The 16,354-nt window shown below is 43.4% G+C and overlaps 1 protein-coding gene across 11 annotated transcripts in view; it reads right to left on the reverse strand.

Annotated features, from left to right (window-relative positions):
- The window catches only part of LOC124182677 (Down syndrome cell adhesion molecule-like protein Dscam2), a 50,315-nt gene extending 34,883 nt beyond the window's left edge, over positions 1-15,432 (reverse strand). For 10 of the 11 annotated variants that reach the window (XM_046570227.1, XM_046570224.1, XM_046570225.1 and 7 more), the window contains exon 1: positions 15,219-15,432. In XM_046570227.1, the coding sequence (XP_046426183.1) occupies positions 15,219-15,342 (124 nt within the window). In that variant the 5' untranslated portion in view covers positions 15,343-15,432. Of the gene's footprint in view, positions 1-3,008; positions 3,145-3,887; positions 4,001-15,218 lie in introns of all 11 variants that reach the window. The other variant, XM_046570226.1, reaches the window with a different exon arrangement.
- Positions 15,433-16,354: the final 922 nt, after the last annotated feature.

Genomic DNA, 16,354 nt, shown 5'->3' on the forward strand with positions numbered 1-16,354 from the left:
GGAATCCTCAAGCGATAGCCTGGCTATTGTGTGGATATTCTGATGAGGTAGTACCTTTTCAAATACTTTTTAACAAGCAATTACAAGCGTTTCTTCCCTCTCGTACTGAATTGATGTGCAGCTGAATTTTTTTCCAGGGTTGTTGCGAAACCGTTTTTGCTTGGAAGTAATCATTTCGTCGAAGAGTTTTGTAGCCTTAAGAACAAGTGATTTTTTAGATCTTAGCTGTCCTGAAAGAAGCCAATTTGCGGAGATTGAACGCGAAGCAATGTGCAATGCACCGGGGAAAGTATTCCTCAATTAAGCTCCGTCGAGTGCATCTCGCTGTATGGAAAAATCGCGTCCTTCCGCTATCACGGCTCATCTATCCTCGAGGCTTAGAATATGTACCTTTTTTTAGTCTGCAGTGGGCAGACGCGTCTGTGCAGTTGTGCCTCACAGACACGGGGCTCGCTGTTGTTGGTCCAACAATGCAAACCAACTTTCCCATTTCAATGTACTGTTTCCATTGTTCCTTCAGCTCATTCCGATCATCCTCCTGTCGTCTCATTTCACCGCTATCCAAGGCTGGCTGGTCGCCGTTTCAAAACTAACGCGAGGGGAGTGTTTCATCAATAATTAAAACCCCCATAACACGGCCCCTTGGCAACTTCGGTAACCATTTTTAATTATGCCAAAACCACTTGCATGAGGTCGTTACGCATTGTAGTGGAAATGGCAGTTTCTAAAGACTGTGCCAAGTTCTCAACAGTATACTACAAATTTCAGGGTACACCGCGAACTCACGCTGCAAGATAATTTTCCATTCAATCCTAAACGAATTCAAGATCAATACAACGGGATGATCAATGGATACCGGTTCTGAAACGGCTTGTTGCCGTGTAAATACGTCTTTCGCGTGTGCTTAGCAACCAATACCACCAATTAAAATCTCCTACGTCTTTGCCGCTAGTGGTGCTCCGATCATACCGAAGAGAATTGATCATGTTTCCATTGTCCCACTTGCAACGTCTCGAGAGTTAACTGGCATTGCGTCCCCGGTTCAAAGAGGATAATCCCATGTGAAAGCTGGTCGAGTACATGTTTGCATACAACATATATTTCGCAGGGAATGGAGAATTTTTCAGCCAGTTGAAAGCTGGCAATTAGAAAGAGAAACGTGGATAGGAGCAGAGTAATTCCTGATAAGCATCGGGAAAAAGTCTGTTAGCTGTCCGCGAGAAGGGCAAAGCTCCATAATGCTTTGATTTGACTTTTGTAAACAGTGAACGGTAATGCCAGTTCAATTTTGCGGTGGAGGGTTTGCTGCAGCTTCCGAGCACACGTTGGCACACAAAGACCGAAATGCAAATATACTGTGTACTTAGGAAGCTGGGAGAGTCGAGAACCTCATACATAGAGATTGTGTGTTGTAGGTCCGGTCCCCTGCAGCACGCCACCACCCCGCCAGACTCTGCCTTCCCGTGCTCTCGGACGTTTCCAGCATCCACATCGCGAAGCGCCGAGCTGCTGGTCCATGTCTCTCCCTTAATCTCCCTCACCTCATTCTCTCCGCTTTGCACAGTATTTGGTAAATTAGAAGACTTCTTTTAATCCACGGTACACGAGGCTTATTGTCGAGTAACTGATTAGCGGTGACTTGGTAAAAATTTCTATTCATCGAGGAACAATCGTCGTGTCCAGCTCATTTTTTCACTGATTAAATTTTTACCTTTGGTATTTGACGGATTTGTAATTAATCACCTGGCCAGGAGCGCCAAAAATCTGCTGAAATTCTCGAACCGTGTAAATTGTATTTACTCGCGATTTGTTTTGATTGAGAAGTGTACATAATTTTACTTCAACAAAAGCTCAGCATTACACCAAGTAAACGTTCTCGAGGTGCCAGTTTGCGGTACAATGACCACACAGAAATGTATACCTATCTACACGACTATTTACCGACCTACCTACCTACCTACCCACCTTACCTATTCAGCGAGGCAAGCTATCCACACACTTTTTATTGCAAGAGCAGTAACAATAGTAACTCTCATTAACTACTCTCATCCAGTCTTGCTACTTCCAGCAAACACACTATAGTTGAGGCATGTTAAAAATGCTTTCATGCAATTTGGAGGATGCTTGCACGACAAGTTGGCTTCAAAGTGGAGAATGAACAAGCCGAAGAAGCAGCACTAATTTCGTTCCATCGACTTTCATTGTCAACAAAATTGGCTTCGTTATTGAATTGACGATTCACTTGAATTGACGATTCACATTTGTGTATATTAAAAACATGCAAAGACTGAAAATTTCAATTTTTCAGTTTCAGCGCGGAAATGTTTTGTTACTGTGTCATAACGCGGGCTAGCATGGAGGTAAGTTTAATGACTTGAAATAAGATAAACAACCCGAGGTAGAATGAAAATTTATATTTGAATAAAAGTTGAATAAAAAGTTTTAAAAGTCTGCGGCTGACGTTTTTGTTCACCCAGATATCATTTTGTCGCTGAATACAGGCCCCGTTTATTCAATTAATGGAATTGAAGAAAAAGAGAAGGCGTCAGAGATCCTGCGACACGAATAATGGCGTCTTGCTAGGCATGACAATGACATCCCTCATGTCAAAAAAAATATCAGACTAAAGAATCGTCACCGTTTTCCTCTCTACTTTTCTCTTAGCCGACCAAAGACAAGGCAATACCTGATCGTCACAAGCCTGTACTAATCTTTTCAACGTGAGTGTTTCTGTCGTGTCAAAGAGCTCTTTGATTGGCCTTATCGAGAGGAAACAGGTTCAGCGTAAAGTTTTATGAACGAGCCGTAAATTCTGATCGTCAGTTTCGTTTACTTCAGTCTCCCCAGTCCTGCTGACTGAAAAGTCCGAGCTAACTCAGCGGATCTTATTTTCGTATTCTCGAGTCATTGCAGTCTTGTTATGCATAACAACAAGTTGGTTATTGCAAAATTTGCAGTTTACCGAACTTCAGCACTACAAGAGTCAATCTTAAACTGGCACAATTTACCTTCATTTATTAGAGGTGCATTTTCCCCATCAGCTGCATTACACATTCCACCTCACTTCGAAATCATGAACGTTGCATACGGCACTGCCTCTTGAATTAGCATAGAACTCTTCGAGTCCCTCGAGGGGAAGAATTCCTGCAGTCGGGAATGAAAATATTATGCTTCGAACAAGTTACCTTCAGAATTTAGCGTTTGTTCGTCCATCCCGGGATGCTACGATCGTTTATTAAAAGGTAAACAATGCTCTCGTCCCACTGTCGTGATATTAATCATCACTCCCGAGTCCTGCTTAATACCGCTGCATCAACGGGTCGAGGTAACAAATTGTTATTCGATTGTGATCAGACGGGCGGAGTTGAGCACAAAACCTTACACAGACACGAGCGTGCTTTGTAGAAAAGAAAGGTGGTGTAGCCTTTGTCGTAGACCCATTCCCAGATGAAATTGAGGACAGCCAACTCAACTAAACATCGTGTTGGTAGTTTACGAGATCTGAAAAGTACCTTACAGAGCAGGTGCTCGGAGACGTTAGTATCACCTGCCTGTGCATACAACTAGTAGTATCGCCAAGTACCTTAGGGAACGAATATACCCCATGCCAAACCTAATTTAACCCAATTTAATCCTGGTACACCTTCCACCACACCTAACCCGGAACAACTTATCCCATCCTTAACTTAATTGCATCACCCGTTGATCCGACTAGGCCTCGAAAATCGACCAATTTCGTGGAGAATTTCCACTACCGACGGCTCGCGCTAAAGCGTATCACACTTGGGACCACTTCTCCATCAGTCAACACGCATCATGTTCAAAATGATTGATTCCCGCCATTTGACTGTATCACGTCGAACACATGGCACGTAAACTATACTCACCAAAGCATCATTAGAAATCAGAACTTTGGGGCATTGCCGTCGATTGATCTGTGACATCTGGCAGCACATGAAACTTAGGTGTCGCTGGTTGACTCGTGCAGGAGTTAATGGGTCTGCAGACAGGGAAAACAGAGCCGAATGTTCAATACTGATGAATTCGCTTTATTCCACCTTGTGTGGTTTTATTATTACGAAAAGGGAACAAAGGAGAGGAGAAATACTCATTTTTCTTTCTTCCTATAGCGTCTTCCTGTAGTTGAGTGTAAAAGTAAAAAGGAAATGTGAAAAAGGGAAAAAGTCTCGTTGCGTCTTTGTTTCAGGTTTTAGGAACAATCTAGGGTCTTGCTTATACCTCGGCTGGATGGGGAGCCAACGGGTTCCGAGCGCCAGAGATGGATCCGGGGCTGGGGACGGGTCGTGGTGGTGTGACGGTAAGGTTGATTGTAAAGTGAGAGAGGGAGGGAGGGAGAAAGAGAGAGAGAGAGAGAGAGAGAGAGAGAGGAAGAGCAGTGGAAGAGAGGTGGATGGTAGACGAACGTGGTGCAAGAGAGACAGAGAGAGAGAGAGACGAGAGGTCGTTCCTTCACCCCTGGACTAATGAGACCGCGCGGTTACATCAGAGACCGGGGACAAATTGAAACGTACGGGCCTGCGACGGTGGGTTGGGTGGATGTTGAAGCAGCTCCAGCCTCCTGCCTCCAGCACCCAGCCTTCTGACGTATTCCAACCCCGCATCGACGTGCCCTTCTCGCGTCATTGGTCGGCTGTAATGAGATTTCTAGGAGCACGTAAATTCACTAATTGCAAATTATCGTGTTGTCCGACTCGGCATGTAGGTGTTTTGATTAGGCTGTTCTTCATTGGCGCTCTGGACCTTGTGGAGGGTCTCTAAGGATCCGTTGATGGGGCCGAAACGCAACGGTACTTTCAGCTTGGAGCAGGTTTTCGGAACCTGAAGGGATCGATTCGATATTTGAACCGACGGGAGCAACTCCTACAGTGGGAATTCAAGGATGAAAATACCGTGGTGGATATTCGTGTCCAGACATGAAAATTTCCTCTATGTCAGACCGAGCGAATGCTCTTCTCGAAGGAACTGAGTTTCTGAAAATATTCAAAACCACCATCTGTTACAGACCATAACGTCTGCTATCAGCCCACTTTGCATGTTCACCCACTCCCGTTGCAAAGTGTCTTAGGTTCACATAACGAAGCTGAACTTGTTCAACAATCGGTGTAACTTGTTTGTATAACTCCAGAATGTTCAATCGCGATAGTTTTCACTGAATATTCGAAGTTTCGAGGAGAGCCTACCCGGAGGGAAATCCTATCTGCGTCTTCTGTTCCTTGGGGAACAAACATCGCGAAGATTTCATCGTTCGTATAAAAAATTAGCGGCCGTGGCTCGGCGCCGTTTCGAAATCAACAAATTATTCAAACGAGAACTCGAAATTTTTCCGGAGAATGCGAGCCGTGCAGCCCAGGGAAAATGGAGGAATGGAGAAGGTCGCGCTTAGAGGTGCTGCGTTGACGTTATCTAGGGAAGTTTGATAAAGGGGCTGACTCCGTGGATGGGTGGGCAGGCAGGTACTTGGCGTACCTAGGCGGTTTTTCTTTCTTGGCACGTTTTCCACGCAAAAAGTTTCTAAGCTTGCATCTTTATTGTTCGTGAACGTGGCCAGACCTCCGATCTTAGTAGAACCGCGACGATCGAGTTCATGGCGTGAATGCATCACGAAAGAACCCTGAGAAAGTTTCGCTATCCCAGATGGTTTGTAACCTTGCATTTTTTGTCGATCACATGTCCAACCCACGCTCATGAGATCTCGAGATGAAAATGGCGCGAGGAAATTGAAGGTTCTTTCTCCTCTCCTCGCCTCGTTGCCGAGGGGGAAAAAAATGATTACCCGCTAGCAAGCTCCAAGAAATCGCGAGGTGGGTTTGCGAAACCTTGTGAATTGAAACTCACTTACCAAAGAAATAACTTGGGAACAGCAAGCGTCAGCACGGAGTGAAGTTACGTTCTGTCTCCACCCCACCTCACGTTTTCACCAGTCACGGTATACCTATAACCACGTCTTTGTGCGCCACCACGCCTTGGCAATCTATACAAAGGTGAAAACAACTTTTGCCATTTTCATTCCAGTTAAGATCAAAGGTGAAATAATTTCCAACGTCTCTGCGGTGCGCGCGGCAATTATCTGAATTCTTGTTTCATCCCGTATACTCTCTTTTCCACTTCCGCTCCGGTTCTTCTACCCTCTCGGTCGGTAGTGGCTTCAGCGCGCGTGCTTTCCTGTTTTTTATGAATGCCCATCTACACGGACAAAAAATAATACACACACAATCATACGAGAAGTCTTTCCTGTTCTTCTTTTTTCCTTTGACTTACGTTTCTCATTTATTTCTTCGCCACGCTGGGCAGCCGGGCAAAATGGAGAAGTACCTAAGAAAAATACAGAGGAAGCAGAAGTCTAAGCGTTGTGGCTGGTCCGCGAAACTGTATCTTGAACTCAGAACGAGAGATGATCGAGTCGACGGTGCAGGTTGTGCACTGTTGTGTCGTGTTTTCCGGCAGCTACAGCGATGGCGTTGACCTGCAGACCGTTCGCCAAACTCGGTATGCACCGCGGAGGCTCTCCTCTCGCTCCATAACCTAATTCGACTCAAGTTAACCGCGCCTAACCTGAGCTAGCCAACCCCGTCCCACCCTTGCCTTCCCTTTCCCACCCTCAGAGTTAACAGAACCTGCCACCGACAGCTGGCCGGTGACTAGCACCGGTTAAGAACCTCTTTGCATTGTGGGCAAAGCCGTTGGTTCTGACCTTAATGGTTCCAAGTACTTAAAACCGCGCTGCTTTGCTTTTCCTATTCCCATTAAGCGTCTGCATTGTTTCGACGTTATTAGTGCAATGGTTTGCTCAGAGGGAAAAACGAATACCCAGTGATTTTACGTCTTGAAGAGAACCGCATTATTTTACATGAAGAAGGGGTTTTCATCTCATATCGAAGAAGGAAAAACCGTTATTTCGTAATTTTAAAATTGTCTGGAATCCAGTAAACCGTTATAAAACACAACACACTCATATTTTGAAATCTTAGATCATTCGAAATCATTGCAAGATTCAGAAAATAGTGTTTTTTCCTCAATGTTTCGTTACGATAATGTTACAAGTCAACATTTCTCGACTAGCTACTTCCGTTGACTCCAATTTAATATCTACTTTCTGTAATTCTTTCCAAACCATCCGTAAAAGTTCATTCGCTCAGAGAATGTCGCTACTGCTTTACTCGACTTCTAATTAGTGGTCTCAGATCTGCGTCACATTTTCAGCGCATATTTTGTTCCGAAATTCTTTGTTGAGTCTGGTTGATAATCCCTGAAAACTTGAACTCTGGCCATGCAAGGGAGAAAACTATCCGGTGCGCCCAGAGTTCGCTGACTCTCTGCTTTTCGTAAACGAACGGGCAACGATCCTAGTTCTATTTGTTCGGAAAACCCTCTCCCGGTTCGTGTAAATAACTGGTAACACTCAGATTTAAACTTTTGTTGAATCTACCCGTATTTGTGGTTCTGTCATCGAATTGGAATACGTCAAATTCCCATAAGACCTGCGCTGAGTTTATTGCGTATTATTGGAGAAATCGCACAGGCTTACACATGTGCGTGCATTTACTGAATTCCACTAGGGAATCGTACATTGTGTTACAAGTGCGGAAAGTGGAGGGTGATTTACGACAAGTGTAAATTGCACGAGTCGAATATCGCCTATCCGCACGTGTTACACGCTATATTTTTTCGAATTCTCGTGAGGGAAAGTTTGACTTGATAAGCATCGAAGTTGCCACTGAGAGCGCATAAAATTGACGTTACGTAAGTGACGTCTAATGGCCCAGTCAGTGACAGCGCGTAAAATTCTATATTTCACAACTGCGCATTCGCCAAAAGACGCTCTAGTGTGGAAAGTAGAACATTTGGAATGAGCGCATGAGTCAACTTGTTATGTCCACGTTGTTCGGAAATAGAGTACCTTCACTAGGTACGCTTATTCGATTTTGAAACTCAAATTTTCTAAGCAGGTATTCCAAAAAGTATGCTATAGATGAATATCGAGCTATACGGAGACAATTTTGATAGGTTTGGGGATATTTGGAGAGAAATTTCAGCTTCAGGGGATGAAAAAATTCAAAACGAACACGAACGTAAGTGAAAGAATTCACAGACTAAAGTTATTCTTGCAGGGTGAAAAAGAAGAAACAAGAAGTAAGATCGATATTTTTAGTTTTACGTGACAGGTATTACGTTGTTTTCTATACTTGTGGTGGTTTTATGCGTCAGAGCAACGTGCAGGCATAGTTACGACTTGGCAAAATATTGTGGAAACGAAACTCGAGGCTGCAGCCGGGCAACCGCAACTTAAATTCCTGAAATAATTGCATTCCGTTCTGGGGAATATACTAACAATAAACTTCACGGTGAGTACACAAGCTCGACTGCAACGAAATCCCCGAATATAAACTAAATAGAAAACTTATTTCTGAAACAAAATGTTTCCAAATTTAAACCAATTCGCTTTAACCGCTACATATTGGAACCTCAAGGGAATAAAATCGAACTCAAAGAGTTTGAAAACTACACTGTATTGTTCAGAAATTGGGTAAAAACTTGATATTATAGAAAAGAACAAATGTGGCTGAAAATCCCTTTTACAGGAGACGTTTAGTATTGCATCGTATAATGGTAAGTGGGATTCACTTATTTTTCCATAAACCGCACGGAGACAAAATAAAGAATCATCAGCTTTTCGATCGGTTTAGAGATGGCGTTCATAAATTTAGATTTTCCTTTATCGCGGGTGGGTGAAGCAAGTTGAAAAAGTCATCTATGCTTACAAGAACGACAAGGTGTGTGAAGCGGGAAATCAGCGACCTGAATTCCAAAAGCTAAACGGCGTGATCATACGTTCGATTAGATTATCGGATCGATTCTGATGGTCTTGGCTTCCTGGTACCTAGAGAATTTCGTATCCAGAGAACGACAAGGTATAAAAATCTTTATCAACTCCTTCGTTTTGGAACAGTCAAGATGTACGTCAGTTTTGGACAGTACCATTCTAGGAGGACAACAACGGTTCCAGTAGACGTAATTCCTCAGGTATGCGCTTTTATTTCTATAGCAAGGAGCTCGATATCGTATGCGAAAAGCTTTAGAAATAACTTCGCCCAAGTAGTTAAGTGTAATTTAGTGGATATTGGATTTTTAATAATGAAATCGCACTGTGTGGCTGCGAGAAGATGAGAGTATTTTAGAAGCGTTACACAAGACCGGGGAAATTCAGTTTCCGCGATAGTTGACTCGACAAAGATTCCTTGGCTTTCTTGACTCGTTAAAGCGCGATGCGCCCGGAGATAATCAGAATGGATTCGGCGCTGAAGAATAAATACGAGCAAGATCGTAAAATGGAATTCCGAAATTTTTTACGCCTGCACCACGCTAATAAAATCCAGAGGCTGTTTCATACCTGCACACAGTGCTCACACTTCCCCTCGACATTTTTACGATTTCCTCAACCATTCCCGGAATTGCTGGGAGAGCTTTCACAACTCCGGGGACCCTCTTCCCCCTTTTCAAACCACTCCTGGACTATTCTTCAAAAATTTCACTCCAACTCGAAGACGCGCGATACACGATACACCGGATGCAGACATGGTCGACTGTTTCAAACTCCCTTAAAGCTGGTGTCCTTGTATTTCTCAGAAAACAAAACTGAGTCTGCGAATAGATCTTTAAATTTTGAGCAGTGGTAGGAATCGGTAGTCAATTGATTAGAAAACGAAGCAATTTGAACGAATTAGAAGACGATGCTCTTGATGGCGTATAAGCTTTTGGACTTTCATCGTCTCGGGTGCGAAAACAGAGCAGACGAGATCTTTGCTTCGGTGTATCTTGATGGCCTCATCAGATTGGCCAGGGGCTGAGGCTTCTGATCTTGGCGATATATAACTGGGAGGGATTCCCGCGAGGGAGCTGACAAAAATAAAGTGAGAGTTAATGGAACAACAGAAGCAGCTTGAGAAGCCGTCGAGGGGTCGCCGCCTCCTTTGAACGCGGGGCTGCTGATACTATGGAAACAAATATAGGTATGGCCGCAAGCATCCAAAGAGGATCATCAAAAGGGCTGGTTGAACCGATCGCTCGTGGTCTTATATCGGCACATCTCATCGAGTCACGAACCGTTTACATTTGCCTCGAAAATATTATCCGTCATGCATGCGCGGTAAAAATTAGCTGATATTTCGCCACCTCCGCAATTTTTTTTAACGAAGTGTATTGTGAACTCTTCAATTGCGACATGAGGATTTTCACTTTGCAATGCCTCATCTGGTGGAAAAAAATCAAACTAATGCAACCAGATTTACAGCCGATCGTTGACAGTGTTTTTTCGCGTGTGGAAGGTAGAAAATGCAGGCATATTATTGATTATGTTTAATTAATTTATGTGACATGAGTAATTTGAACCCCCAAGAATGACGATTTGCCTCCATCAAAATTGGAAACTTAGGTTATGTGGTGATAAAATGGCGCGGACAATCAGGCTGACGTCATGAGAACATTTTTCAATAATTTCGCTGGCAATCGATTTGGGCTGATTTGAGATCCGCGATTATCTGTACGAAGATCTGAAGTGGTTGGATAGTGGCGAGGATGATTAGCTGTGCTTTGAGGGACGCCCCTGTATATGGGGTAAAATCAACAGGCGGCTGCGGGCGGTTGTCCCGTCCTTTTTTCGCCCAACTTTCGACAGTCAATTTTTTTTCGACGGAAGACGCGACTCGGATTGAATATAATATCCGTGCAACGGGAATGCGTTAAGGCTCGCTAACTGCCCAGACGAACTTTGTCAAATTATTTATTACTCAAGTACACGAGACTGCGATGCTGACACTCTGAACGTTTGAGCAGATTTTTGTCGCTTCTGCGATACTTTTCAGCGGTGAATTATTCGTAACGGTTGCGAATTACAAATTAGGTATCGAATTCGTAAGAGCCTCGGGTGGTTTACCGATTCGCGAGGTGGTAATTACGAATTTAACGAGTCCAAATATACGGTGATATTGTGATAGAAAATGTATCGGTAATTGAATTTAGTGGAGGGTAAGGTGGATTAAATCAAACTTTTAAAACATTCTAGATCGTCGCGACGACTCGAGTTGTTTCAAATCCGTTAGAGCTGGGAATAATAATCCGGTTTTAAGCGAGCTTCCGAGTTTCCGGGGGAACCTGAATCCGGGAAAATTTTGAAACTCTTGAATGACGAGGGCAGTCAGGTAATGAGTACAATCTCTGGAAAAGCTCGGAGAGTTTGTCTTTCGTGCCGCTAAAATTTGTTCCCACTGAATACCTTGATAAGCAGGACTTTACCGGAGTGTTCTAAATTGCAAATTCAGAATGGTTACAGCTAAAGCGAGAAGTTTGGGGTGAGTTTTGCGGATTATATTAGCAGACGAAAGCTGGAAAATTAGGAAACTTAAACCTCCCGCAAACGTCAAAAATTCTAGCGGGAAAACACGGTTAAAAAGAATATATGCACATAGGGCATTCCATGACACCTCGATCAAGATTCTAAGTCGATGTCTCAGATTGGCTTTACAATTTTTTGTTTGAAAATATCTCTCTGAATAGACATTTTTTGGCCCATATTATAATGAGCTTGTATGTCCATTGTCATGTCAAAAATGCAATCCAATAATAATAATGATAGCAATAATTTTTAAGTTTTTTATTTATCTTTTCAAGTTATAAAATGTTCATTTTCTAATAGGTTTTCTGACACGTACACCGCGCATTTCGTTATGTTTTATAAGATTTTTCTAAATAGTTTCAGATTTTAAAAAGTGGGTTTTTTATTTTCAAGTTTTTAAATCACACTTCAGAAACGCTGGTTCGAAATGTTCTGAAAAAAATTGCGATTGCGATTTTCACCGCGCACTTTCATACAAAAAATTACGAAACTAATCTGAGACATCGACTTAGATTCTTGATCGATATATCACGGAATGCTCCATACATATTTTTTCTCCTTTCCTTCCTTCTCGCCTCGCATTCATCCCCAAACCAGAACTGTCTGGAGTATACCTACACTTGACAGCGGATTCTGCAGGGGTAAAATCTACCCAGCGTCGTTAATGAGTTCGGAAGGTAATTAGAAGAGCATAATAGTCTGGAGTGGAAATTATCGATATTCCCGTAGTATAAATGTTTTCACAGCAATCTCGAAGCGATGAGAGTCAGCTATTCGATGTCGGTGCTCAAGTTCAAAGTTTATTAATATCGATCGGAGGCAGCCCGGCAGCCAGGTGAAAACATCCCCTTCTTCCCGATTTCGAAGAAACCCGCCGACAGGAGAGCCGGCTTAGTGTATGTATTCGGGTTATCGCCCGAACGTAATATTTTCTCGGCTTTTATGGACGGGACACGTGGACGCTTCGGGTCGTCGTAGGCGAAGGTCGAAAGGAACGGCGCTGTTCCTGGACCGACAGTTTCTCATCCGCCTCGGCATGGGGATGGCGAACTTTTATGGCGGCGGCATGGGGCCGAGTCGATGCAGATACTCGCGCCGTTCCAGAACCCGGATAAAACGCCAGGTTCCGTAACGGGTTGCCGCTGGTAGTCGGAGCTTCTTTAAGGATGCATCGTGGCTCGGTTGGAAAAGTCCCAAAACCGAAGAATTAAGAAACAGAGGCGCAATGTTGCGTTAGTAAGCCGCTTGAGTACTGTCAAGATTCACCAGAAAACTGAAACTTTGGTTTAGAAAAAATTGCATACCGTCAATTTTCCGCAGAACAGCCTCTAGTGACCTATATTATATCTGACAAGGAAGGTATCCCGGGTCGATCTCTACGAATTGATTTCCTTTGTAACATGTTACAGTAGACTAAAAACTAAGCGAAATTTTTTTTTTTTTATCTACCATTAAACACTTTAAAGGGGTGAAACCACCCTCCAAAGTAAGACATTTCAAGGGGTGATTTGGCAGTTTCACCCACAAGAAAAAAATATTTTTTAATCAGTTCAACTGGAAAAGTTTTCTCGTAACGAGAACTTATATATGTAATTTTCTTGAACAAAAAAGAAAAAAAAAAACAAAAAAAAAACTGCCTAATCGCCCCTTGACATGCCTCACTTTGGAGGTTGCTTTCATGCCCTTGAAGTGTTTGACGGCAAATACAAAACAATACGTGTCACTTAGTTGTTAATCTACTTCAACATATTACGAAAGAAATCGAATCGGAGAGATCGACCTGGGATACCTTCCTTATAAGAGGGATACCATAACGGAGCTACTCTTACTAGCATTAAGTTCGTACAGTTTGTCCAATTCTAATCATAAATAGCTTATTTCAATCGTGAACCTCGTTTTTCGTATCCAGGAAACATTATTAGGACCTAATGCGACTTCATTGATTCCATGGGTTAGCCTCTTGATTTCACTCCCCATTTCGCAATTCTTTCGCTTCGGCGTTGTTTTCACTGGATTGCAGACCAGATGCATGGTCAAAACGGCCGGCTAGACCTTCACTCTTCTCCTCTGCATCAGTTCAGTCAAACTTCGTTCCGCGTTATGCGGACTGGCTTTCTTGAGCTTCTTCATAATTAGTGGAGTAAAGCACTCAAGTAAGCCCAGGAAAGCTCCGGAGACCCTTGCTCCCGAGCAGCGGGAGGTTTTGGTCTCAAGAGGTAAGAGTCCAACTCGCACGTTTTCGTTCTTTACGACTTCGCCAGCAACGGTTCACCTTTCACAGGCTGAATCCTTGATGCGCAGCCTGAGGTCAGGTCACCGAAGGAATGAAAAATAACGAATGGACACAAAAAGCGCCGATATTGAAAAATTAGAAGTTCACTCGAACGGTTCTACGCAGTAACTGAGAGCAGTGGTGAGACTTCTCGCGTGTATGGAACTTGGGGTCTTTGCTACAACGAGACTTCAAACGTCGTAGATGATAAGGCGGGCACATTCCGCATCATGCCCTGTATCCGAGCTTGAATATCCCCCCATTTGCCTCCCGCTTTTACCGTCTTCTGGGAATCGGCCAAATCGCGGATCACCACTTTTTATGCCGGTTCTCTCTTTCCACCCGAGATTCGATATCCTCTGACAGGACAATCCTATTACTCGGTTAAATGCTGGGATATTCTGGACGTAAATTCGGGAATTTTCAAACAACACTTACTTGTATCAGTTTTTCTTCGACAAAAATTGCGTTCATATACCGATTGACCTAATCTTTCGTCGGTATTTCATGATTCGCAATTGTTTCACGATGGTTGCCGGGTGAAAAACCGAATTTTGGCATTTTTCTTCTGCAGCCCCACTGTTAAAGGATCGTCTGCAGACATTCTTTCATCAAGAATCTGATCTGTCTTCATTTACGTCTCGGTTTTTGCTGTCGGTGAAACGTCAGTTCCCAGGGGAGATTTATACTTGCCTTATATATTTCACACGGGTAAACATTTTTGCTTTTAATGTATGTATATGTACATATATATTTTCATCGGCCTAACTAGTTTTTTCACATCATTATTCAAGGCGCGTTTCGGGATGCAGCGGAACTTCATCGTTTGTCCGTTGTCAGTTCGTCGTTTGTTGATTCAATGCAGCTTCATGCGGTAATTGTTCAATTATAATGCGGAACAACGGTAACAGTTTTTTTTTTCCGATACTGAATCTAATCGCTAGCAATTTCGAACATAGAACATAATTTCCTTAAAATCCTCCTTCAAAACGCTAACTATAAAACCAACGCAGAGAGAATTTGTTTTCAACAGAATTCGAGTAAAAGTGACAATTTTCAGACTTACTTCAGGTATAAAAAGTAAGTAGTTGGTTTAATTTTCGATTTGAAATAGGAACATTTAATCCGAATTTAACCTTAATACTGCAATCTGGGTAATTTATGTGCAGGTTATATTTTCGTACGTGAATATGCTATTATAAAAATTGAAGAAATTCAGAGTCTGACCTTGAAGTTTCTATTAGGTATAAAATCGGACGGAACATTGTTCCGGTCGATAAAAATCTCCGTTAAATACCTATTTTTCATAACATATTTATGTAGAAAAAAATCCGAAGAACAGCGCCGGTGAAGAGAATTTCGAGTGTGCATTTCCTAATTTGAGAAATAATGAAAAGCTTTGCAGGTGTACGTCTGTACGAAGCTCAGATTACCCCGAAGAACGCCGAGAGCAGAGCAAAGCGGTGACTAGGTCTGTCTAATTCTAATCCATAGCGATCGCTTTAGGATAGGCTTTCCGTAATTTAAAATCCTTACCCGGAGTGAGGGCAAGAAGCAGATGAACGAGCGCCAAGGTGAACTCCACGTGGTCGACGGAGCGTCGAGCGCGTGTCGATTTGAAACGCGTGGATAGCCTGCAGGGACGGACAACCCGCAGCATCGCGAGCCGCCGTCTTCCGACCGGAAGGTCCCACCACTTCCGCAACAACACGGGCACCTACTTCGCGCTTACGGACAGCCAACTTCCGGCTGCACGCGCTATAACCGCTAAACGAAGACTGCTGCTTAAGCCGCGGTCCGCCGCGATTTTCGCCCGTTTCCGGCCCGCTTCGGCCGTCTTCGTCGCTACCCGCAGACCGCGAGTCGCACGCTGTTGGCCGCCGACCCCCAATCGCACGGTGCTCTCCCCCCTCCCCGCCCCCGCCCCCGCCGCCGCCCTCCTTCGCCCCCCACCCCCTTATCGCCCTGTGCAACCCAACCCACCGCGAAGCCACCCTCCGCCGCCTCAAAGAGCTCGACGGCAAAGTTTGTACCGCCAACAAATTAAATATCAAAATACGATTTAACCGCGGAAAACAAGCCGGATTCGCGGCATAAAAAATTTTCATCAAAGTGGCAAAATTGGTGCGCAGTTTTTGAAAGGTTACGTTTTCCCACTTGCAAAACGGGGTGTCGATACACTCTGTTGGAATACCGTGCGATCTTTGGATCTTCACAATTGTGCTACTTGAAAGTTGTTGCGATTGTCAGAAGCAGGGTCGTGCTCGTGTGATTTCTTCGAATGAGTATATTTTGTAAACAAGAAGGTACGCGGCGTGCTTTCCTCTACGAGAAAAAATTTTGTACTATTGGATCTTCAACTAGAAACCTCAAAGAACTTGCCTGAATATTTCAGAATTTTTGGAGCGGTTTAAATGAACAAAATAAAGACATGCATAGGAGGACCTCATGTTTCACTTTACGTATATCGAAATACTTTACGTATACTCGAGAATCGAGATAATGTTTTAGTGCAACTTCGGATCGATATTGAATTTTTCGTACAATGACCGTACAGTTGTTAAAAAGTTCACTCTAATCATCTAGGGCTGAATAAATATCGTACAGATTTTACCTCTATTTATTTCGCTGCAAAACGGACTTTGAGGTTACATTTTTGAAAATTAATCAAT

Source organism: Neodiprion fabricii, chromosome 5 (genome assembly GCF_021155785.1).
Source record: "Neodiprion fabricii isolate iyNeoFabr1 chromosome 5, iyNeoFabr1.1, whole genome shotgun sequence".
NCBI classification, from domain to species: domain Eukaryota; kingdom Metazoa; phylum Arthropoda; class Insecta; order Hymenoptera; family Diprionidae; genus Neodiprion; species Neodiprion fabricii.